At 47.1% G+C, this 25,931-nt stretch overlaps 1 protein-coding gene across 2 annotated transcripts in view; it reads left to right on the forward strand.

The window, feature by feature from the left end:
• The window catches only part of kansl3 (KAT8 regulatory NSL complex subunit 3), a 56,853-nt gene that overhangs the window by 18,231 nt on the left and 12,691 nt on the right, over window positions 1–25,931 (forward strand). For both annotated transcript variants that reach the window (XM_073056469.1, XM_073056461.1), the window contains exons 7-19: window positions 1–102; window positions 453–524; window positions 5,264–5,338; window positions 6,087–6,244; window positions 7,494–7,557; window positions 8,399–8,596; window positions 10,122–10,323; window positions 12,001–12,078; window positions 14,285–14,476; window positions 16,396–16,480; window positions 17,237–17,400; window positions 19,044–19,141; window positions 20,695–20,875. In XM_073056469.1, the coding sequence (XP_072912570.1) occupies window positions 1–102; window positions 453–524; window positions 5,264–5,338; window positions 6,087–6,244; window positions 7,494–7,557; window positions 8,399–8,596; window positions 10,122–10,323; window positions 12,001–12,078; window positions 14,285–14,476; window positions 16,396–16,480; window positions 17,237–17,400; window positions 19,044–19,141; window positions 20,695–20,875 (1,669 nt within the window). The remainder of the gene's footprint in view (window positions 103–452; window positions 525–5,263; window positions 5,339–6,086; window positions 6,245–7,493; window positions 7,558–8,398; window positions 8,597–10,121; window positions 10,324–12,000; window positions 12,079–14,284; window positions 14,477–16,395; window positions 16,481–17,236; window positions 17,401–19,043; window positions 19,142–20,694; window positions 20,876–25,931) is intronic.

Genomic DNA, 25,931 nt, shown 5'->3' on the forward strand with positions numbered 1-25,931 from the left:
GTTATCCCAGTCACCGTGCACATTGCGAACGGTGGCTCAGGGGTGAGCGTGTCACAGTACCTGGAGCATATGATCGGGGCTGTTCGAGCAAAGATCCTGGAGGTCGGTGGTGTCATGCTCTGAAGTTAGTGACAAAAGATGCTCCTCTCACCTCCTAGCTTCTCACCTCATCCTCCCTCCTCCATCCACCCACCTACTTACCTTCCCCAACCTGGCTTCACCTATCACCTTCCAGTTCCCCCTCACTGCCTTATTCTGGCTTCTTCCCCCTTCCTTTTGGGTCAGGAGCCTTTGATGAAGGGTTTTGGCCCAACTTTTCCCATTCTTCTGGTTTGCTTCCTGGGGTAGGATCTGGGATGTAGCTTTAGATTACAGTATTTCAATGGAGTGATGAATCCAAGTTCACAATGTGTGGTACAAATTGTGACTGTATTTCTGTCTCTCTCTTTCAGCTACAGACTCACTTTCCAAGCAGACCGATTATACTGATGGGTTGGAATGTCGCGGCTCTCGTTGCTTGCCACGTAAGGTGTCGTGAGTCTGGCCTGTCAGATCTGGGCTCTCATTTAGCACGGTGTAGCTCATCTCAGACTTCTGTGTTCGCTTCTCTGCCATCAAAGAGTGGCCCTTGCGTTAGTTTGCGCAGCACTGTTCACCTGGAGAAGCGTTGCTTTATTTTATGGCTGAGAAATCAGCGCTGGGAAGCAAAAACAAAGGCGGGAGGTTAAATTACAGAATGTAGAGCAGTAAAGCACAGGAGCATATCCTTTAACCCTCTGTGTGCCTAGCATGATGCTAATTAAACTAAATCTCTTCTGCCTCCACATGATCTATATCCCTTTAATCCCTGGATATTCATGTGTCTATCTAAAAGCGTTCACCGCTGCTTCCACCACTCCAGTAACTAACACTGTATCAAAATAGGAATTTATCCTAACCCCCACACTCTCCCCTGTTCCCCATCAACTTGCGTGCTGGTCTTCTAGAAATTGACATTTCTACCCAGGGAATTGCACGTGATAAGAAATAGGAACAGGAGGAGGCCATCCGGCCCATCGAGCCTGCCTCGCCATTCAATAAGATCACGGCTGATCTGTCCGTAAACTCAGCTCCATCTACCTGCCTTTTCCCCATAACCTTTAATTTCCCCTACTATGTAAAACTCTATCTAACTGTATCTTAAATATATTTAGTGAAGAAGCCTCAATTGCTTCCCTGGGTGGAGAATTGCACAGATTCACCACTCTCTGGGAAAAACAGTTTCTCCTCATCTCTGTCCTAAATCTTCTCCCCTGAATCTTGAGGCAATGTCCCCTAGTTCTAGTCTTGCATACCAATGGAAACAACTTCCCTACTTCTATCTTTATCTTTCAAAACTTTGTATGTTTCTATAAGATCCCCTCTCATTCTTCTGAACTCCAGAGAGTATAGTCCCAGGTGACTCAATCTGGCCTCATAGGTTAACCCCTTCATCTCTGGAATCAACCTGGTGAACCTCCTCTGCACTGCCTCCAAAGCCAGTATATCCTTCCATAAGAATGGAGATAAGAACTGCACACAGTACTCCAGGTACAGCCTCACCAGTACCCTATATAGTTGCAGCATGACCTCCCTGCTCTTGAATTCAATCCCTCTAGCAATGAAGGCCAATATTCCGTTTGCCTTCTTAATAACCTGTTACACCTGCAAGCAAACTTTTTGCGATTCATGCACAAGCACTCCCAAGTCCCTCTGCACAACAGCATGCTGCAATCTTTCACCATTTAAATAATAATCTGCTCGTCTGTTATTCCTTCCAAAGTAGATGATCTCGCATTTACCAACTTTGTATTTCATCTGCCAGACCTTGGCCCACTCATTTAACCTATCTATCCCTCTGCAGACTCTCCACATCCTCTGTACAATTTGCTTTTCCATTCAGTTTAGCGTCATCAGCAAATTTTGCTAAGCTACTCTCGGTCCCTTCTTCCAAATCATCAGTGTAAATGGTAAACAGCTGCAGGCCCAGCACCGACCCCTGCGGTACCCCACTTCCAACCGGAGAAACACCCATTTATACCAATTCTCTGCCTTCTATTGGTTAACCAATCCACTATCCATGCCAATACACTTCCTCTGACTCCATGCATCCGTATCTTATTTATAAGTCTCTTGTGCAGCACCTTATCAAATGCCTTCTGGAAATCCAAGTATATGACATTCATCTGTTCCCCTTTATCCACTGCACTCATTATGTCCTCAAAGAACTCCAGTAAGTTTGTCAAATAGGACCTGCCCTTTCTGAGTCCATGCTGCGTCTGTCTAATGGAGCAACTCCTTTCTAAATGTTTTGCTGTTTCTTCCTTAATGAGAGCTTCATGCATTTTCCCGACTACAGATGTTAAGCTAACTGGCCTATAGTTGCCCGTCTTTTGCTTACATCCTTTTTTAAAAAGTGGCGTGACATTTGCTGTCTTCCAATCCGCCAGGACCTGCCCAGAGTTTAGAGAGTTTTGATAAATGATTACTAACGCATCTGATATAACCTCTGCCAATTCCCTCAGCACCCTGGGATGCATTCCATCAGGACCGGGGGACTTATCTACCTTTAGGCTCTCTAGTTTGCTCATCACTATCTCTTTAGTGACAGTGATTTTATTGAGGTCCTCACCTCCCATTTCATCCATAACATCTTTCTTTAGCATATTAGACGTGTCCTCCACCATGAAGACCGACACAAAATAGTCATTAAATGCCTCAGCACTTCCTTATCACCCAATATCAATTTCCCCTTCTCGTCTTTCAAGGGACCTACATTGACTTTAGCCACCCTCTTCCGCTTTATATATTTATAAAAACTTCTGCTATCTGTTTTTAAAAACGCAAGCAGAAGGAAATCTGCAGATGCTGGAAATTCAAGCAACACACACAAAATGCTGGTGGAATGCAGCAGGCCAGGCAGCATCTATACTAAGAAGTACAGTTGACATTTTGGGCCAAGACTCTTCGTCAGGACAGTCAGGACGGCCCGAAACGTCGACTGTACTTCTTCCTATAGATACTGCCTGGCCTGCTGCATTCCACCAGCATTTTGTGTGTGTTGCTATCTGTTTTTATATTTTGTGCTAATTTACTTTCATACTCTATCTTCCCTTTCCTTATTTCTTGTTTAGTTGTTCTTTGTTGCCTTTTAAAGTTTTCCCAATCCTGTCTCCCACTACTCTTTGCGGCTTTGTACACATGAGCTTTTAATGTGATACTATCTTTTATTTCCTTAGTTATCCAGGGCTGGCTCTCCCCACACTTACTATCCTTCCTTTTGATTGGAATATAGTTTTGTTGAGCATTGTGAAAAATCTCTTTGAAAGTATTCCACTGTTCTTCAACTGTCCTACCAAATAGCCTGTGCTCCCAATCCACATTAGCCAACTCCTCCCTCATCCTGTTGTAGTTTCCCTTGTTCAAGCATAATACACTAGTTTTAGATCTATTTCATCTTCCATCTGAATGCAAAATTCAATCATACTGTGATCACTCCAAGAGGATCCCTGACTACAAGATCATTAATCTTACCTGTCTCATTGCACAGGACTAGATCTAAGATAGCATTTTCCCTTGTAGATTCACTAACATGCTGCTCAAGAAAGCCATCACAGATGCATTCTATGAAGTCCTCCTCAAAACTTCCTTGACCAACCTGATTCACCCAATCTTTGTGGAAGTTAAAATCCCCATGACAAATGCTGTTCTGTTCTTACGAGCCTCAGTTATTTCTTGGTTAATCGCCTCTGCCACTGCAATAATTTTATTAGGTGGCCTATAGACAACTCCCACCAGTGATTTTTTTCCCTTTACTATTCTTAATCTCTACCCAGATGGATTCAACATTCTGCTCCATAGATCTTGTATCGTCTCTCACAATTGCCCTGATCTCATCCTTAATTAAGAGTGCCATCCCACGTCCTTTGCTTTCCTGCTTATCTTTCCGTATTACCTGATACCCTTGATTTTATACGTCTTCAGTGTAACTTCCTAAACTTGTCTTCAATGGCTTTCCTCAGTGCTCAAATTCCTCAGGCAGTACGCATATGCACAGAGTCCACAAGGAACTCCAGTTACTCTCTCTGTGCCTCTTGTTCCCTGCATATTTGCTGTCTGGCATTCCATAAGACACAGAGACAAAATTAGGCCATTCAGCCCATCAGGTCTAATCTGGCAATCCATCATGGCTGATTTGTTATCCCATTCTCCTGCTTTTCCCATAACCTTTGATGCCCTTACTAATCAAGAACCTATCAACCTCCGCTTTAAATATACCCAACGACGTGGTCTGTGGCAACGAATTCCACAGATTCACCATTCTCTGGCTAAAGAAGTTTCCCTTCACCTCTGTTCTGTAGGGACGTCCTTCTATTCTGAGGCTGTGCCCTCTGGTCCTAGGCTCCTCCACTATAGGAAGCATATAGTTCCCACACCTCCTCTTGTCTTCCCTTCAGTCATGGGTTCTGCTGGTGTTTCTGCAAAGTGCCCTTTCTCTCTGCCCATCCCACAGCATTATAAACATTAAGCGAGTTTGGGAAGCATCCGACCTGCTGACTGCTCAGTGTATTAGTTAAAGTGATTTATGTCACTCCTTTTGCAACTTTAGGATCTTCTGCAGTAGTTTTCAGCCAACTTTGTATTAAGGTGTACTCGCTACATACTGGTGACCCCCCCCCGCCCCCCCCCCAGCATTTCAGCTGTTTGTGTGACAGGAATTCACTCTTAAAAAAATTCAACATTCAAAGTATATTTATTATCAAAATACATACATGTTTCCTTGAGATTCGTTATCTTGCAGACGTTTACAGGGGGGAAAATAAAATAGAATTTATGAAAAACTATATATAAACTGATGAACAACCAGTGTGCAAAACAGGACAAATTTTGCAAATAAAAAATAATACTGAAAACATGAATTGTAAGGAGTTCTTGAAAGCTGGTCTGTAGGCCTGGGTCATAGAATCAGTTCAGAGTAGTGGTGAAGGAAGTAATCACAATCACAGATCTGACTTGGAATAAAATTCATGTTTGGGCAATTTGTGAGGGAGTTGGAGGTTAAGGAAGAAAAGTAAATAAATGCAAGATTTTTAAAACTTACATTTCTTTGATGCATGTACAGATGGCGAAGGTTTGCATTACATAAAATCACGAAACAGGCAGAATTCTAGGAACACCCCACTGTACCACGAGGGTCACCGGTACTGAATAGAATGGAGCCTGAGGTTATCTTCTATCTGTGCAGGTTTCTGTGATGGAGTTTGTATCGGCTGTTGTCTGCCTTGGATTTCCTCTTCTCACTGTGGAAGGACCCAGAGGAGTAAGTGTCAAATTGCTTTAATTTCTTAAAAAGTGATTTTTGGGATAAGCATCGGTGGTAAAATATAATACCATATATTTCAATTTAAGAAATGTTCTTGGGTACAGAACAGGCTAGACACCAGGTAAAACTCTCTGTACACTTACTTTCGCATACTCCAGGGTGGGACATCCTGGCATGGATATAGGTAAAGCTCCCCTACCCTCTCATGGTCTCAGGGCAGAGCAGCTGGAGAAAACCCATGCATTTCACAGGGAGGACGTGCAGACTTCTTACAGGGGACATCAGAACCGAACTCCGAACTCCGATGCCCCAAGCTGGGATGGCGCCGTGCTAACCGCTGGGACGTTGGGGTTGATGTAGGACGGGTTGAAATGGGTAGTTTTTGACTAGCACAGACTTTATGGGCTGAATGGCGTGTTCCTGGGAACTTCATGGAGAAACTCCGAGTTGAAAACAGCTTGGTGGATGTTGGGTGATCTGGTTTCCTCCCACAGACCAAACTCTCATGAACTCCCCTCAGATTCTGCCACTTACTCACGTACTAGGGGCAGTTTACAGCTGTCACAACCTACGACTTACCAAGTACAGGCAACACTTGTGGGCTGCCTCCAACACGTCTTTGACCTGCGCTGGCCATTGACGTAAGCGATGCATTTCACTGTATAACACAATGCTGGAATAAAGAGCTGGCCTTGAGGCTGTGGTTGGTTGCAGTGCTGTAAATTACTCTGGTCTCTGCCTTCAGGATGTTGACGACCCACTGCTGGATATGAAGACCCCAGTACTGTTTGTGATCGGGCAAAATTCAGTCCAGTGCAGCACAGATGCTATTGAGGATTTCAGGGAGAAGCTCCGAGTTGAAAACAGCTTGGTGATTGTTGGGGGTGCCGACGATAATCTCAGGTAGGCACCCTTTTGTGGTAGCGTTTCGTGACTGATGTTCGAAGGTTGTGGGTTCAAAAGCACTCCAGAATCTTGAGCCTTCAGTTTCACTTGTGCCAACTAAGATCAGATTTGGGTTCTGTCCATATGTGAATGTACCAGATTATTTGTCGTTTTCAGTCATCAATTTGTTTCAGTAGTGCTGAGGCCATTTGTCTCATTGAGTTTATGCTAGCTTCTGTAGAACAATCCTCTACATTATATTCCTCACTCTTTGCTCTGAGCCCTGCAAGTATTCATTCACACCTAATGTAATTTTTCGTCCTAATTTACTGTCGCCTCCAGTGGCAGGAGTTGCATTATTAACTGTTGGATCCTCTGCTTTAATAATAATGACCACCCTTTGTAAGTCCTGCAGGGAGAGACAAAACAGATTGGGCCTATAACCTTCAGCATCATCGAGCACTACACCACTGAAACAGGCCCTTCAGCCCGTCTAGACCATGCCAATCTGATCTGAGTAGTCCCATTGACCTGCAGCGAGACCATAGCCCACCATACCTCTACCATCCATGTACCTATCCAAACTTTTCTTAAATGTTGCAATCGTCCCCACATCTGCCACTTCTGCAGACTTGCACCACCCTTTGAGTGAAGAAGTTCTCACTCGGGTTCCCCTCAAATGTTTCACCTTTTACCCTCAACTCGTGACCTCTAGTTCTAATCTCACCCAACCTGAGTGGAAAAAGCCTGCTTGCATTTCCCCTTCATAATTTTGTATAGCTCTATCAAATCTACCCCCATCCTAAGGAATAAAGTCCTAACCTATACCATCTTTCCCTCAGATCCTCAAGTCCTGGCCACATCCTTGTAAATTTTCTTCATTCCCTTTCAATTTTATTGAGATATTTCCTGTAGGTTGGTGACCAGACCATAACATGCCCAGTGGTGCTGGGGTCGTAGCTGGGTTGGTATTGAATAAGGCAAGTAAATGGCCCACTTATTCACTGTCTTTAAGTTGTCTTGTGACAAGACTTGAGCTTCTGTTGGTCCCAGAGAGCAAAGTGCCGTACGCAGACTGTGGTACTGAGTCGCACAGCAGCAAACACGCAGTCTCTGTTCCTGGCTTCTTGAAGCTGAGTGAGGAGCCTGTCCTCCAAGAGGTCTGGGACTGCAGGATGTGCCAGGTGGTTGCTAAAGGCCGGGGCATGGGAGTGGAGAGGTTTTGGTTGGTCGGGGTCGCACCAAAAATGCTGTTTCTTAACTGCAGGATCAGCAAAGCAAAGAAGAAGCTGGAGGGTCTGACACAGAGCATGGTGGACAGGTGTATCCAGGTGAGCAAACCGTGACACATCACTTCTGTCCATCTTACCCCCAGACTTTCTCTGTTCTGACTCGTTCTTTGTGCTCGTGCTGGCATGTACTGCCACTCACCTTCCTTATTCTGCAAGACCCCACACCTCACTGTCTGCCGGCATGAAACTTCCTTTAGCGAATCTGTGGCACAGGCTGCTGTGGAGGCCGAGTCTGTGTGTACATTTAAGGCTGAAGTCGATTGGTCAGGGCATGAAGGGATCCGGGGAGAAGGCGGGAGATTGGAGCTGAGAGGAAAATTGAATCAACCGTGATGAAATAGTGGAACAGATTCGATGGGCCAAGTGGCCTAACTCTGCTCCTATATCTTATTTCCTGACATGTGCCAGTGATATTAAACCTGATTCTGATTCTGCTTTCCCTTGATGTACTGATCATCTGTAAGGTTAGCATGCAAAACAGTTTCTCACCTTATCTTGGTTCATCCAACAATAATAACCCAATTTAGCAATTTAAATGGGTTTGTTACTGTCACATCCATTGAATTACAATGAAAAGCTTGTCTCGCATGCTGTCCATACAGATTAGATCATTACACAGTACATTGAGGTAGAATAAGGTAAAACAATAACAATGCAGAATAAAGTGTAACTGCTTTCGAGAAAGTGCTATGCAGGCAAGCTGTAAGGTGTGAGGCTATGAGGTATGCCACAAGGCTGTGCTGTTCTCTCCCTCTGAACTCTGCGATTTTTCCCAAACCCCTCACCACTCTCTCCGGAGGCTGCCTTTTCACTCATCCCTCATGTAAGATGGCAGGAGTTGCTGACAGCCCTGTGCCCATTGTTGATCTTTTAATCTCAGGATGAAATTGGTGACTTCCTCACTGGTATCCTGACCAAGAGTGAGACACAAGCAGGGATTGAAGCCAAGGAGGTTGACATGGAGAAGAGAAAGCGATCTCGGGATGCACGTAGGGACTTGGCCTTTGAGCTTTCAGAGCGAAACAGCCGACCTGTGTCACCGTTCAGCCGAGTCCCCGCCTCTCCCTCAGGCTCTGAGGTAAGTTCAAGTTTATTATCATTCAGCAGTTCACCTGTCTACCACCAAATGAAACAATGGTCCTACAGGTCAAAGTGCACAACACCGTACGTATAACTCACACACAACACATAAAGTAATAATAGTTAACAAATAATAAGGTGCATTTACAGCACAATATAAAAAGCAAACAGTATAATGCTGCTGGCACTTCATATGTGATGAGGCCTGGATGGTGGCACCCTGAGTTCAACAGTCAGGTAAGTCACTCACACTACCTGTGCTCTTTGACTTCACCATCGAGGATATTTACAATGGGCGATGCCTCAAAAAGACAGCATTCATCATTAGGGACTCACCGTCTGGGACATGCCCTCTTCTCATTGCGATCATCAAGAAGGATCTACAGGAGCCTGAAGACCCACACCCAATGTTTTAGGAACAGCTTCGCTCTACTTATTTTGTATTTCTTGCTGTAACTTGTAGTATATTTTATGTACTGCACTGTACTGCTGCCGCAAAACAACAAATTTCACAACGTATGTCATTGATTCTGATTCAGCAACTGTATTATCCTCCCTGTCACTGTTCCTTCTGCGCCCTGTAATCTGTAGCAGTCACTGGGTTCAAATTCCTCTCGGATAGTTGAGTTGATGGTCTGGGCCACCACGCCAGTACAGAACTGCTCAGGAAATAGTCTTGTGGGTGAGAGGTGTGATGTTTGCTGTCTTAGGTCAAAGGATCCTCGGACAGTGCTTATCCATCAACCAACACCTTTCAGTGTTGGTTATCTGGCAGCAGTCGTATTGCATTTTGGGGGGCTCTGGTGCCCCACCTCCTTCCCTTTCTCCCATGGTCCAGTGTCCTCTCCTATCAGATTTATTTCTTCAGCCCTTAACTTTTTCAACTTGTCACCTCCCAGTTTCTCACTTCAAGCCCCTCCCCCAAACACCCACCTTCCCCTTGCCTTGTCTCACTTCTACCTCGTACCCCTCCCTCTTCCTCATCTTCTGGCCTCTGCCCCCTTCCTTTCCAGTCCTGATGAAGGGCCTTGGCTTGAAACGTCGATTGTTTATTCCCCTCCATAGATGCTGCCTGACCTGCTGAGTTCCTTCAGCATTTTGTGTGCGTTGCTCTGGATTTCCAGCATCTGCAGAATCTCTTGTGTTTCTGCAGTTCCTTCCCATCACACTGCCCCAGTGAGCGAGATGGAAATGGATGTGGAGGTCCATGTGTTTTTAAAGGTCATGTAGCAGTTACTCAATGCTTTACAGCACTGGCAGTAAGATTTCAGTTTGATTCCTGTTCTTTTCTGTAAGGAGTTTGTGCGTTCTCCCTGTGACTGAATGGGTTTCCTCTGGGTGCTCCAGTTCCCTCCCACATTCCAGAAACGTTATCGATCAGGGTTAGTTTGCTGTGAGCAAGCTACAACGATGCCAGAAGCATGGCGATGCTTGACGCAGACAGTGAATTTCACCTTGTGTTTCAACGTAGTTGTGACAACTAAAGCTAATCTTACCTTACACCCATGTCCCATCTCTCCCAGGGCACGTCGAGTGTGTCGAGCAGCCCCACATCCAGCCCAAAGACGAAGAGCTCGTCCTTGTCGCCTGCCCAGAAGGCCAGCCTGATCACAGCCACTGCCACGGCCGCCAGCCAGTCTCCCAGCCTTTCTGCACAGTTCTCTCACATCCTTAAACAGCACATGCAGAAGACAGGGACTGTGCTGACCCAGAAGCAAGCTCAAGGTAACTTGCTCACATTTCTTCCCACGTTAGGGCACCAATTGATCACTAAACTGTGGGGCATTTACTACAGGTAGAAACTCTGCTCTGGCACTCGCTGGTCTGGGATCTTGGCAGGTTTTGTGTATCTACTACAGATTGGTACTAATCCTTACTAAGGTCTAAAATGTTAAGACCTGTACGGATGGATCCTGATGCTCTTGCAATCCTAAACTTCTTTCAAAGTTAGGAATGAGACGTAAAACTTGCTGCTTGCGATCATTGTATTAAGTGTTGCAAAAGAGGGAAGGAGGAGTGTGGCGAGAGAGAAGAGCAGGCAGGGAGAGAGCCTGAGGAAAAGAAGTTTGGTCTTATAATCACTCTTATAATCGAGTGCAATCACTCGAGTGAGTATGAAGTTCTCCTAAGCAATTGTCCGTTGGTGGGGCCTCAACTGGCTGTAGAGGCCGATCCAGGATCAGAGATGTGCAGGGCAGGTTTTTGTTTTACAGAGTGGTGGATGCCTAGAATGTACTGCCTGGGGTGGTGTCGAGGGCAGACACCACGGTGGCCTTTAAGAAGCATGGAACAGAGGGATGTGGATCGAGTTGAACAGTACAGCAATGGACTGGCCACTCAGCCTACGTTATTGTGCCGATTTTGAACCCAAATTATACTAAACTGAGTATCATCCATACCTCTTGATCTCCTTCATATTCATGTGCCTGTCTAAGAGCCTCTTAATATCCACCAAACTGCATGATTCCACTAATAATTGATTCCAAGCATCATCTACCACTCTCTTGAGTTAAGAAAACAATTATCCCCTCATGTTCTCTTTAAACTTTAAAAGCATTTCCTCCACTGTTCGACGTTTCTACCCTCGGGAATAGATTCTGACGGCTTACCCTATCAATGCCTCTCATAATTTTAAAGACCTTTTATCAGGCCTCTCTTCAGTCTTCAACGCTCTTCGGAGAACAACCCGAGTCTGTCCGACCTTTCTCTATACCTCATACTCCCTAATCCTGGCAGCATCATGATAAATCTCTTCTGCATTTCCCAGATTAAATGACCACTTTCCTGCCCTGCCCGTGTCTGCAAGATCTATAGGTTTGGCATCATGTTCCTGTGCCACATTGTTCCATATTTATGTTCTAAGTTGGGCTCTAGGAAAGTTGTCTGCTTGGACTGCAGCCTTGGGGGATTTGCTGTTAGATGACCAGCAAACCCTCCTGGGGATTGCTCCAGGCAATCAGTCACAGCTTGCAAAGACTAAATTCAAATTTGAAGGAGTGAATCAGAGTCTGACTTGTATAGCCAGTATTAGATTGTATAGCGTAATGTAGCGGCTTAGTGTAGGGCTTTACAACGCCAGTGATCGGAGTTTGCTTCACACCACTCTCTGTAAGAAGTTTGTACGTTCTCCCTGTGTCCTGTGGATTTCCTCCAAATGTTCTGGTTTCCTCCTACGTTTCAAGCATGTGCAGGTTAGGTTTAATGGTTAGTGAGCATGCTCTGTGAACGATAAAAGCGTGACACCACTTGCTGACTGCTCCCAGCATATCCTCGCACTGTGCTGCCCACTGATGTAACTGACGGATTTCACTATGAGTTTTGATGTACATGTGGAAAATAATGCTAATTTTTAAAAACCTTCATGTCTTGTGATTTGCTGATGGTTTCTGTCATTGCTTTCAGCTCAGTTTGCTGCTTTCCTGAAGCAGAATATGTTGGTGAAGAAGAATCTGAGTGTAGGCAACTCATCCTGTGTCTTTGGTATGTATATGTGTGTCTGTGTGTGCATGTGCGTAGTTTGCTGTCTTCAAGTTCCCTTGTTCACTCTTCTTCCCGCTGATCTGTGCACAAGTTCTCGCCAGGCTGCCCACTCTTCCTTTCTTTCCCCAGCCCCAGGCAGCGCTTCCTGCCGGTGCTAGGGTTAACCGCAGCACCAAGAATTAGATATTTCATTCGCTTTGAAAGTGAAAAGCTTGGATCTGAAATTGCAAAGGGGAGGGGCAAAAGTGGTCTGTGTGCTGTGAGCAGTGGCAGACGTGGACCAGGCTGTGGGGGAGAACTCTCCTGCTTTACTGACAATAGTACAATGAGCTCTTTTACTCTCACCCACAAGAAGAGGTGGCGTGGAAATACCAAAACTGTACAGGCAGCTTTATGTACGTGTGGCCTCCTCCGGTTACATAGAGTCATGGAGCCCATTTAGTCCATGCCAAACGATTATTCTGCCTAGTCCCATCGACCCACACCCGGACCATAGCCCTCCATACCCCTCCCATCCATGTACCTATCCAAGTGTCTCTGAAACATTGAAATTAAACTCCGTCCACCACTTCCACTGGCAGCCCTTTCACTATTCACACCACTCTGGTGGTGGTGAGTGAAGAACTTTCTTCTCAGGTTTACCTGGAATATTACACCTTTCAACCTATGATCTTTATTTCTAGTCCTTCCCAACCTCAGTGAAAAAAGCCTGCTTGCATTTACCCTATCTATACCCCTCTGTCAAATCTCCACTCATTCTTCTACCTTCCAGGTATTAAACCTTTCCCAAAAACTCTGGTCCTCAAGTTCCGGCAACATCCTTGTAAATTTTCTCTGCACTCTTTCAATCTTATATCTTTCCTGTATAGATGACCAAAACTGGACATAATACTCCAAATTAGGCCTCACCAACATCTTGTACAACTTTGACATATCATCCCAACTCTTGTATTCAGTACATTGATTTATGAAGGCCAATGTATGAAAAGCTCTCTTTATGACCCTATCTACCTGTGCCACCACTTTCAATGAATTATGGATCTGTATTCCCAGGTCCCTCTGTTCTACCACACTCCTCGGTGCCCTACCATTCACTTTACAAATCCAACCCTAGTTCGTCCACAAAAGTGCAATGCCTCACACATGTTTCCATTAAATCCCATCTGCCATTTATCAGCCCATTTTTCCAGCTGGTCCATATTCTGCTGCAAACTTTGGCCTTCCTCACAGTCCAGTACATCCCGAATCTCAGTATCATCCGTGACTCATCACCCAGATTGTAGATATAGATGACAAACAACTACGAACCCAAAACTGATGGATTCCTGTGGCACACCACCAGTACCAGTCAGTCCACTACCACCGCCACATCTGTGTGTAAGTAAGGAGTAGTAGTTGCCACTTGGCCCCTCACGTCTGCTGCACTGTCCAGTGGTATCCTTGCTGAACTTTAACCTGGGCACCACTTGCCTGTGTCTACCTCGTATCCACATCTCAGGGAGTCTATCCTGGGCCCAACATATCAATGCAATCATGGGGAAGGTACACCAGCAGCTATATTTCATGAGGAATTTGAAGAGATTTGGTAGGTCACCGAATTCCTACAGATGTACGGTGGAGGACATTCTGACTGTTTGCATCTCTCGTCCAGCCCCACCTAGCCTCCCGACCATCTTCCTTTCTTTGCTCTACTGTGAGTGCCCACAAGAAAATGAATCTCTATATGCTGACGTATACGTCCTTCGATAACAAACTGTCTTTGCACTTTTGAACCTTCGAGGGCATTTTCAAAAGGCAATGCATCAAGAAGTCTGCATCCATTTTTAAGGATCCTCCCAATCCAGGACATGCCCCATTCTCATGGCTATCATCGAGGAGGAGATGTAGGAGCCTAAAGATACACATTCAACGACTTAGGAACAGCTTCTTCCCCTCTGCCAATAGATTTCTGAACAATCCATAAAGATTCACCTCACTTTTTGCTCTCTTTTGTACTACTAATTTATATTATTGTAATTCGTGGTGATTTTTATGTCTTGCACTGTACTGCTAAACAGCAAATTCCATGACATATGTCAATGGTAGTAAACCTGTTTCTGATTTTGAATATTGGAAACTTGGACATAAAATGCTGGAAGCACTCAGCAGGTTATTATCAGTGATAATAAACCTGATTCTGATCCCCAGTTCCTCTATTGATCCGTAGTTCCGGTGTCCTCGGACCAACAGGATACAGCGGAGAAGGATGACGCAAAGGCACAGCTGAAGCGGAGGCAGCCTTCAAGCCCGACTCAAGTCGTCTCCAAGCCCGCCAAACGTGCCAAGATCAAGGTCACCATTCTGTCCCACGGCGATGCGTCCGCAGCTGCATCCATGCCCTACGCTGGAGCCAAGGAGGGTGAGCGCTGCGCTCTGTTGTACTGGGTCTGCTGAGCACACAGATCCCGGGCTACGGGGTCCCGTGGCCGTTGAAAGAGGGAGGGGGAAGGCAGACGTAGAAGGGATATACTGGTCGGAAAGCTGGAGAGGCTGATGCTGAGGGCAGTTTGGGTAGTGAGAGACTGTTGTGATGCCTGAGGAGGAAGTGTAGGGTCACTAATCGATACTGGGATTACAGCATTTGTATATTGATTTATTTTTGTATAGTCAATTGTAATAACTATTATTTAAATATGAATTTGTATATTTAATTAGTGTCCCCACGTTTTGTGGAGTGTGGTTTTCCTGTCTCGCTCCTGATGTTGTTGGTATTGCTTTCTCGTTGTCACATCTACCGTGATCCAGTGAAAAGTTTGTCTTGCATGCTGTTCATTCAGATCAGATCATTACACACAGAGCATTAAACAATAACAGTGCAGAATAAAGTGTGACAGCTACCAGAAGAGTGTAGTGCGGGTAAATCCAGTGCAAGTACGAGGTCATCCAGTGGAGATTGTGAGGTGGAGTCCAGCTTACTGTACAAGAGGACTGTTCCAGAATCACTGGGGTAGAAACTGTCCTTCAGCCTGGAGTATGTGCTCTCAGGCTGTTGTATCTTCTGCCGGGTGGGAGGCGGGAGCAGAGAGACTGTCCAGGGTGGGTGGGGTGACTCATTAAGCCGGCTGCTTTACTGAGACAGTGAATAGTGTAAACAGAGTCCATGGGGGGGAGGCTGGTTTCTGTGACGTGCTGAGCTGTGTCCACAACTCTCCGCAGTTTCTTGTGGTCACGTGCAGAGCAGTTGCCATATCAAGCCGTGATGCATGCAGAGAGAATGCTTCTGTGGTGCATTGATAAAAATTGGTGTTGGAGATAGAGAGCAAAGCTTGTCTTGCACATTATTCATGCAGATCAGATCATTACACAGTGCATATACAGAATAAAGTGTGGCAGCTACTGGAGTGCAGTGGCAGCTGGTGAGCCTATGGAAGGATTTGATCTGATAATGGTGAGGTGGGTCTGCAAGTTAGTCTCCAGTTGCTACGCGTTTCATTGTGAGCCGTCTGCCTTTCTCCTGGCAGGTCCGGTGCAGAGCTGATCCGACTGAGGTTTAGAGACGTTCCTCTCAGACCTGGACCGGTACTGGGATCCCCGTCCACACCCTTCAGAGCTCTGCACGTGCTGGGTTAGGGGTCTCCTCTGGCTGCAGTCTGTGGGGGAGGGGGCACGTTGAGTCCATTAGACAGAGGAGCAGAATTAGGCTATTCAGCCCATCGAGTCTGCTCCACCATTCAATTGTAGTTGAGTTATTATCCCTCTCAACCCCATTCTGCCTTCTCCCTGAAACCTTTGATACCCATTCTTATAAAGGACCTGTCAACCTACACCTTAAGTATACCCAGTGACTTGGCCTCCACAGCCGCCTGCGGCAATTAATTCCACAAATCCACCACCGTCTATCAGAGGAGGTTCCTCTCACCGTTGTTCTAACGGGACACCTATTCTGAGGCTCTGCCCTCTGGTCCGAGACTCCCCCGCTATTGGAAACGTCCTCTACATGTCACTCTGTCTAGGCCTTTCCGTATTCAACAGGTTTCAATAAAGTCGCCCCTCATTCTAAACTCCAGTGAGTGCATGCCCAGGACCATGTTAACACTTTCATTCCCAGGATCATTCACGTGAGCCTCCTCTGTATTCACACCAATGCCATCACATCATTTCTTAGATAAGTGGCCCAAAATGCTTCACAAGTCTCCCAATGTGATCTGACCAATGCCTTATGAAGCATTTTGGGGGAGAAGCAAATACCTTTCACCCTAAACATTTTTTTCCTCAGCTGGCGTGTTAGCTTAGGGCCGTCATCTGCTCTGACCTCTGGTTTCTTCCTCCGTTTGGCAGGTGGTGTCCCAAAGCCCCTGACGTTGTCCGTCAGTCAGCCGGGATCTGGCACCAAGGAGCTGACTGGGTTGCTCACGAGTCAAAGGTAGGTGCAGCCTGGACCGCGCCAGTAGTCATTTACCGGCAGTGGGTCCTTACCGACAGGGATGACTCCAACAGGCCTGGTGCTGCGCTTCACATCGGAAACTGGGTGGGTCTGACCAGGTCTGCTGCTGGGTATGAGAGCTGGCCTTCAACGGCAGGGGTGCCTGACGCAGCAGTGGTCTTCGGGTAGCTCGTTTGTAATGCAACATCCGTTACAAGCGTGGGGAGGTTTGTTGGAAGGGTCGGGCCCTAGCTATCACCCTTTAACCTTCAGGTTCCTGATCCAGCATGGATAACTTCACTCATCACAACACTGAACTAATTCCACAGCCTGTGGGCTCCACAACTCATGTTCTCCGGTATTATCTATCTCTATATAGTCTTTTCCACATTGGTTGTTTGTTAGTCTTTGTTCATGTATAGTTCTTCGTTAATTTTATTGTTTTTTTATTTTCCTGTAAATACCCGCAAGAAAATGAACCTCAAGGTTGTATATGGTGATATATATGTACTTTGATAATAAATTTACCTTGCACAGCCACCATAGGGAAAATGTTAAATACGGTTATTAAAGTTATAGCAGGGACAGTTTGACAAATTCACAGCACAAAATTCATATTATATTACCATATAAAGACTGACAAGCAACGAATGTGCAAAAATAAAAATATTGACAACATGATTGTGCTATGGGACTGTCAGTCATTCTCTTTGTGTGAAAGTCCTATTCATCTCATTCTCTCTCCCTTGTGCCTAGATCGGCCTCTATGGACTCATTCTCCACTTGCCCCAGTACACTCTCCTCAACTGCCCTGACCAGTAACACAACAGCCAGTGCCTTTCACAGCATTCAGGCCCGGATGTCGTCAGCCCCTGGCTCTACTGCACCATCGCAGCCTCACCTGGGACCTGCCACAGCAGGTACGTAAACCGAGTGTTTATTCCCTTCACTCCAAATAACCGCCAGGGAATTCTGACAGTGGGCACAAGACTCAGTAACAAAGGGCTTGGGTAAAAGGGATCGGCAGAAGGACAAGGAGGTGGTAGGGGGCAGATGCCAAAGAGCTGGTTGATGAAGTCCATGAGCATGAAATGCCGGGGGAAGCAGAGTTATTTGGGAATTTCCACTGGATCAGCATCTAAAGGAACTGGGGATGAGGGATCAACAAGGAAAGGAGAGGACCAGCAAAAATACGATACCTCAGTCCTAGAGCTCAGAACAGTACAGGCCCTTTGGCCCACAGTGTTCTGCACTTAGATCAATCGAATCCTTCTTCCCTGCATTGCCCTCCATTTTTCTCTATCCATGTGCCTAGCTAAGAGCACCTTGAATGTCTCTAATGATCTGCATCTGCCATCACCCCTGGCATCCACCACTCTGTTTAAAAACAAAACAACTACAGAATCAGAATTGGAATTATCATCACTGACTTGTGTCATGAAATTTATTGTTTTGTTTAAGTTAAGAAAGTTAAGAAATATATAATATATAAAATTAAATAAGTATTGGAAATAGAGTAAATATGTTTCTGACACACCCTCTATCCTCTCCTCCATCACATTAAAATTATGCCCTGTCATATTAGCTGTTCCTACCCTTGAAAAAGGTGCTGGTTGTCAACTGTATCAGTACCACTTAACCTCTTATCAAGTCCTCCTTCGTTCCAGAGAAAAACTGTAGCTTGCTCAGCCTTTCCTCATGAGACATGCCTCCTCATGGTCCAGGCACCATCCTGGTAACTCACTAAAGCTCTCACATCCTTCTATTATGAGGCAACCAGAACTGAACACAATATTCTGAGTGTGGTCTAACCAGGGTTTTATAGATCTGCAACATTACTTCCTGGCTCTTGAGCTCAATCCCCGACTGATGAAGGCCAATGCACCATATACCTTCTAAACAACTTATCAACTTGCATGGCAACTTTGAGGAATCTATGGACTTGGACCTATGACCCCTGTGTTCCTCCACGCTGCTAAGAATCCTGGCATTAACCCTGCATTCTGTCTAGAAGTTTGAATTTCCAATGTTTTTCTAGGTTGAACTCCATCTGCCACTTCTTAGCCCAGCTCTCCATCCTGTCAATGTCCCTTCGTAACCTATGAGAAACTTCTACACTATCCACAATTCCAGCAATCTTGTCATCTGCAAACTTACTAACCCACCCTTCCACCTCTTAATCCAAATCATGTATAAAAGTCGGAAAGGGCCCAGAACGTATTCCCGTGGAACACCACTATTCACTGACCTCCAGACAAAATATGCTCCTACCACCCTCTGCCTTCGGTGGGCAAGCCAGTTCTGAATCCATGCAGTCAAGTTTCCCTGGATGCCATGCCCCCTGACTTTCTGCATGAGTCTATCATGGAGAGTCTTGTCGGTCAGCTCTAACAATCAATTTGTTTTGTCACCTCCTTGATGAAGGACAGGTACGTGGATGGGAATGATTCACAGGGATATGGACCGAGCACTGGCAAATGGCTGTAGCGTAGATGTGCATCTTGGTCAGAGTGGACTGGTAGGACCTGGTTCCTGTCATGATTACTGTGTGCTTTCTGTTCAGGGACGCCGTCGGCCAGCTGCCTCCTCCAGGGACTCAGCTTTAGCCTCCAGGACATGGGAACAAAGACCACCAGTTTGAGCTCCACCACCTCAACTCAGGTACAGTAAACGAGGTGCCCAGTGTCTGTCGCTTAACAAAGCTATCATTCACTACAAACGGGGAGGGAGCACTTTTTGAGACTCTTTCAAACCTGGATCGATAAAAACAGACATTTTCAGTCTTTTATAAGGGGGGATAGGTTTCAGTTGGCCAAAACCAGCGGCAGTTAGACAGGAGGTTCCACACCACCAGGTTAATATTGTAACAATTATCAGGTCCCTGAACCAGCAGTGTTCACTCATCTCAACACTGAACTGATTCCACAACTTCATTCACTTTCACGGACTCTTCATCTCAATTTTTTCTCTATTGCTTATTTATTATTATTTTTTCTATTTTGTATTTGGGTAGTTTGATGTCTTTTGCACATTGGTTGTCCACCTTGTTGGGTGCAGTCCGTCATTGATTCTGTTGTGTTTCTTTGTATTTCCTGTGAATGGTGATGAATATGTACTTTAATAAATTTGCTTTGAGCCCCCACAAGTCACAGGATTCACTCTGACCTCCAGTCAGACAAACGTTCACATGAAGGTTTCTTTAGGAATCTGCCCTGCGAGATGTGTAACATTGGGCTATGTGGTCTCTGAGCACTTGGAGCCGTGTGAATGGAGGGTGCTGTGGCTCAAGGACAATGGGAGACTTTGGCCCTGTCCATCCTCGTGAGCCTTCTGCACTCCAGACCAGGGAGTTCAGTGTTAAAGATCGTGGGGCAACAGGGTTGGTGTAGCGCTTAGCATAACACTTCAGAGCACCAGTAACTGGGGTTCAATTTCCACCACTGTCAGTACGGAGTTTCTGCGTTCTCCCTGTGAGTTTTCTCTGTCTTTGTTCCGGTCTCCTCCTGCATTTCAAAGACGTACACATGGGGGTTGGTGAGTTTTGAGTGTGTTATGTTGATGCTGGAAACATGGCCACCCTTACGCATTGCCCCCAGCATATCCTCGGACTGTGTTGATCGTTGACACAAACATCGCCTTTTTCTGTGCGCTTTGATGTACATGCAACAAATCTAACCTCTCCCTTAATCTCTGGTGAGCCTTCTGCGCTTCAGTCCAGGGTCTTCTGGACGTTCAGTGATAAAGATCAGAAGTTGGGTTTATTCACAGCCCCATTAGTGTTGAAGTGTGAGACTCCTGGCGTGAAAGTGCTGGGGGATTAAACCCTCCAGGACAGCCTTTGTTCTGGAGGGATGATGAACTGGGGCATGGGAACCCACAGGGATTCCCACCACTGCCTATCAGGAGTTTGTATGCTCTTCCTCCGGGTGCTCCGGTTTCCTCCCACAGTCCAAAGACGTACTGTTAATTGGTCATTGTAAATTGTTCTATGATTAGGCTAGCGTTAAGTAAGTGAGTCGCTGGCCAGTGTGGCTTGAAGGGCTGACTCCTTGCTTTATTTCAGTTTTTAAAAATGTTAAAAGACAATGGTGATGGTACGAGGATAGTGTTGGAACAGGGTACAGAGGAGGGCATGAGTTGGTTGGGTGACTGGTGTCAGTGGAGTTCCGTGTGATGTGTCTCTGCCTCTGATTCAGTCCCAATGTTGTTCACAGGCCCAAACCGTGAAGAGCGCGAGCTCGGCTCTGGGAGCCGTCACCACCACAAACCCCGTTGTCCGCACGGTCAGTGCCTCAACGGCTTCGGGGACTCTGAGCGGCAAACCTACCTCCATCCAGCACCTGCTGAGCAACGGTGGACTGGCCAAGCTGACCGGCAGCTCGGCCGGCCTGACAGGTAACCCCTGAACACCCTCGATGGGTGCCACTCGGGCATGGGAGTTCACGGTCCAGCACACTGACGTTGTCTCAGTGCATCGGGTTGATAATGTAGCAGGGATTTGGAGCACAGCATGAAATCAGAATGGGATTGTAAAGCCCAAGAACAGCAGCAGGAGGTTCCGTGCTCTGTAATCAACCCCTGGGGAGATTTAACTCCACCTGAGAGAATCTCTCGTGACCTCAGTTCACCCTCATCCAAGGGAGACTGCACTCGTTCTGACCATGTGACCCTCCATCAGTACCATTTTTGCAAACATACAAAACTTTATTCAAATATAAATGGCATACAAAGGTTAGGGGTTACAATACAGTTTAGTTACTGAATTCAAATTAAAATACAGTAATTAGGGTCCAAAATGTACTCAATTCCCTGTGGGAAGGCTACTGTTCCTGGAAATCCCCCACATGAGCCCTCAGCAGCCCTCAAGTGGCCATCTTGCCAGCCAGCCAGGACATCCTCTGAGGTACCCACCCCCTTGTTAGGTGCCCGTAAACCAGGAGCATGGGTTGAAGGGCAGCCTGAACTGGAGGAGCAGCCCCTTCAGGTATTCCAGCAAGCGCTCCAAGTAGGCATGGTCTGACTCCTCCCACCCACAGGAAGGTATCTGAACTTGCTCAGAAAGCTATTACGTGGTGCTGCCCTACGCAGCACCCTCTACCCCAGGTCCCCATTGTACAGGGGAAAGGCCCCTTCATACAGAGATTTCTACTGGGGGCCTCCCTCACTGCCTGATGTGCCCGGACAGCAAATGAAGTGAAAAGTGCACGAGTATCCCATACAGTAACAGTCTTGGAGCATTGTGGGCATCTCTGTGAGGCAGCTCATGCTGTGTGGGACCGCCTTGTGAAGGAGACCTCGAGGCTTGGGTCTCACGATCACCTCCAGTGGAGCGTGGTTTGGTGTGGCCGGAGCCACTCCACACCCCTGAGCCAAAACCCACACCCACCGTGGCGGGATGGGAAACGACCCCCTTTGCGGCGAGATCAGAGGGGACCCTACACAAGGCCTGCAGTAGCTCCCGGTAAAAGCCTGACAGCCCCCGCATAGCAGCACAGCTAATGCTCAGTGCCAGGAGCTGCTTACCCTCATGGAGGCAGGTCCCTGGCGAAGAAAGTGTGTCGCCAGTGCGACACTGCAGGATCCTGAGGAGGAGAGCTGCTAGCTGGGTATATACTCACACCAGTGACTGACCCCCCTTTGCAATCAGAAGATTCAGGGCTGCAGCAGACACCCAATGCCTCCTGTTGCCCGGAAGAAGCCCACCAACTTCCTCTGCATCTCGGCGACAAATACAGTGGGTGGGACTGAAGGGCCCGACTGGTTAATGACTAATTCCTTGCCCCGGAGTGAGATTGCATGGAGTAGACCCGACCAGCGTCCCAGCCGGGCAGTCTTTTGTCTCCAAGTCCCGCCAGTTCGCCGGCGAATTCTCCACAGCAGAGCTTGGGTAAAGGTGGTGTGTGGCACTCCATGCAAGTGGTCTTGGCTCCTCTGGCAGTGAGTCCCTCTTCCAGTGACCCACTGAAAGTCCAGAGCACTTTGTCCAGTGGACCCTGAGAAGACCCACTGGCGGTCTCACATCCATCCGCTGCAGGTCTACAGGGTCGGTGAACATAAGGAGGACACCATGGGCTTAAGCTGAAAACACTGCCCTCATCTCTGGCTTATGCAGAACCAGGCCTGTCGACCGCTTCCGAAGAAGGCACAGGAAAACAGTAAAGTTGCCCTGACATTGGGCAGCCCTGACTCACCCCTCCCAAAGCAAAAGTGCACTGTCGAGGATCCTTTGACCTGTATCAAGCACACCACAGCAGCGTACAACAGACAAACTCGGGCAACTAACTGCGGTGCGAGTCCGAACGCACAGAGAGTCCAGAGGAGGTAGTCATGATCCATCTTATCAAGCACCCTCTCCTGTTAAAGAGAGGGAAAGGCAGCTGACAGGCCAACCTGAACAGATGGATGAGGTTGATATTGTCCTGAATGGATCGGCCCGGGATAGTATAGGACTGGTTTGGGACAGCACAGAGCCCAGACAATTGGCGATTGCCCAGGCAGACATTGTATTTGGAGCACAGGATAGACACTGGACAGCAGTTCCTCATGCACTGAAGATCCCCCTTTGGCAGCAGGACCATGACTGCCCCACGCCAAGAGAGGGCATCTCACCTGTCGCCAGGCTTTTGCCCAGGATCCTGGTGTAGTCAGCACCCAGTATGTCCCCGAAGGCCAGGAGGAATTCCACTGCTAACCCGTCCAACGGAGCAGCTGGTTAAAGGTGCTGGTCAGTTTCTCCAGTGATGGGGAGAGTCCAGCTACTGGTCATCCTCAAGTGGAGGGATGGGTTGCGGATGGCACAAAGGTTGGGGATGTTGTGGATAGTGTGGAGGGCTGTCAGAGGTTACAGCGGGACATTGATAGGATGCAAAACTGGGCTGAGAAGTGGCAGATGGAGTTCAACCCAGATAAGTGTGAGGTGGTTCATTTTGGTAGGTTAAATATGATGGCAGAATATAGTATTAATGGTAAGAGTCTTGGCAGTGTGGAGGATCAGAGGGATCTTGGGGTCTGAGTCCATAGAACACTCAAAGCTGCTGTGTGGGTTGACTCTGTGGTTAAGAAAGCATGCGGTGCATTGGCCTTCAATTGTGGGATTGAGTTTAGGAGTTGAGAGATATGTCAGACCCTGGTCAGACCCCACTTGGAGTACTGTGCTCAGTTCTGGTTGCCTCACTAGAGGAAGGATGTGGAAACCATAGAAAGGGTGCAGAGGAGATTTACAAGGATGTTGCCTGGTTTGGGGAGCATGCCTTATGAGAATAGGTTGAGTGAACTCGGCCTTTTCTCCTTGGAGTGATGGAGGATGAGAGGTGACCTGATAGAGGTGTATAAGATGATGCGAGGCATTGATCGTGTGGATAGTCAGAAGCTTTTTCCCAGGACTGAAATGGCTAAAATGAGAGGGCACAGTTTTAAGGTGCTTGGAAATATGTACAGAGGAGATGTCAGGGGTAAGTTTTTTACTCAGAGAGTGGTGAGTGCGTGGAATGGGCTGCCAACGACGGTGGTGGAGGTGGATGCGATGGAGTATTTTAAGAGACTCTTGGATAGGAACATGGAGCTTAGAAAAACAGAGGGATATGGGTAACCCTCGGTAATTTCTAAGGTAAGGATATGTTCGGTGTAGCTTTGTGGGCCGAAAGGCCTGTATTGTGCTGTAGGTTTTCTATGTTTCTAAATCCTCCCACAGCACTCCCCGCACCTCACTTCATGGGTATGGCGAGAACAGCGTCACATAAAATGAGTGAGCTTCTTTAACGATTCTCACCAGATCTGTGATGGAGAAGCCATCCTCTAACTGCAGCTCCACAAGTTTCCTGCACACACCCATCCATTTCTCCAGAGAGTAAAGGAAAGGTGAGGCATGGTCCAGATCTTCTAACAGCTGGCTCTTTGATCTGGTGAAGGCACCTCGGGACCCCTCCAGCGCTTCCTCCTTGCCCTGGTACTTCTGGCAAAGCAGTGTTTGGGGTCAGCTGAGACGTCAGATCAAGCAGCTCTGTCTCGATCTGGCACACCCACTTCTTGATCTACGACATTGTGTTTTCCTTGTGTAACCCTCAGGTTTGGCCAGCATGCGTTTGTCTACTAGAAGACAGCCTCTGGCTCAGCCAAACTGAGAAATCTAGTTTGTGTGGATGCTGCGTGATGAGTTGCCCGGTTACAAATCCGAAATGCAAAATATCAGACAGTACACCGTATGCAATTAAACAATTGAACTTTATAAATCTTAATCTGACTATAGGGTAAGTAAGGAAAAGAAAAAGAAAAAGGGCCCATTTTAATGAAACAGTCTAACGCACACGTTGGAGCTCACGATTCTGTCCATTCGTTCCCCATCAACCCCTTCCGAGCATCGCTGACTGTCAGACCCTCGTCCGCTCCGTCCGCTGGTCTACCAACTCTTTCCATTCGCATCTTCTCTTTTCATCTCTCGCCGACAAAAGACCGTGAAATCCCTGCTCCCAGTCACACAAAAAAGAACAACATGCCTCTCATTGAATGGCGCACGTTCCAAACCCCCGCTCTCTCTAGTCATAACCCAAACATTGCTGCTACAGAGAAACCATTTCATTAGCAGTGAAACATTACAGAGAGGCCATTACATTAGCAGTGTAACCTTACAACATGTTACACTTGCAAAAATCGGACATGATCTTTGTCCACGTTCTGCCAAAGCCTCTGGGAGGGGAAACCCCTCTGCTCTCTCTGCCTAGAACAGACGGAACAGGACTCAGAACTGGCCATCCTTATTGAAATGTCAGTATTGCTGACCTGCTCACATAAGCAGAAGGTTTAGTTCTGCCCAAACCAGGCGGTGGTCTGAGAACGGCCACCAGCACGCAGGAGACATGTCGAGTCACAAACCACCACCTCCCATGGTCGTGGTGCAAGCGGTACGCTATCCAGGCACGCGGTGAGATCCAGTGGGTGTCCTGATTTGAGCTTGTTTACTTTCAACATCTCCGGCTGGAAGTTTGGGGCCAACAATATTGCCACTCCTCTCAAATTGGAGCTGAGGTGGCTCATGTAGACGGACGCAAATCCAGGAGGATTTGTCTCTCAGAACAGTGTGGGTTTCCTGCAGGAAGCTTACTGCCTATCACCGCTCCCTGAGGACTGAAAGATGGTGGAACCAGTGGTAAGACTCCCTGCCACCATCGATATTGTGGCTTGCTACTGTGACTTACTTGATAGTGCAACACCTTGCCAGCACCTTAGTTAGCGGGAGCAGACCGCCTTACACCCCTAGCAGGACTTTCAGGAGCTCCCTCCCAACCACTTCCAAATCCCTTCCCTTCTTTTGAAGAATGGTGTTGGACTGATCGCATTACCCCAGGCAGGTCCGTCCATCAGCTAGCCTGTGCTGGGAGTCGGCTAAGAACTCCTGAATTTCCTCCGTGGTAACAGTCTAAGGCTCATTGCCGGGGACATGCTCCTCCAGCGTCTC

The sequence above is a fragment of the Hemitrygon akajei genome, chromosome 1 (assembly GCF_048418815.1).
Source record: "Hemitrygon akajei chromosome 1, sHemAka1.3, whole genome shotgun sequence".
Taxonomy (NCBI): domain Eukaryota; kingdom Metazoa; phylum Chordata; class Chondrichthyes; order Myliobatiformes; family Dasyatidae; genus Hemitrygon; species Hemitrygon akajei.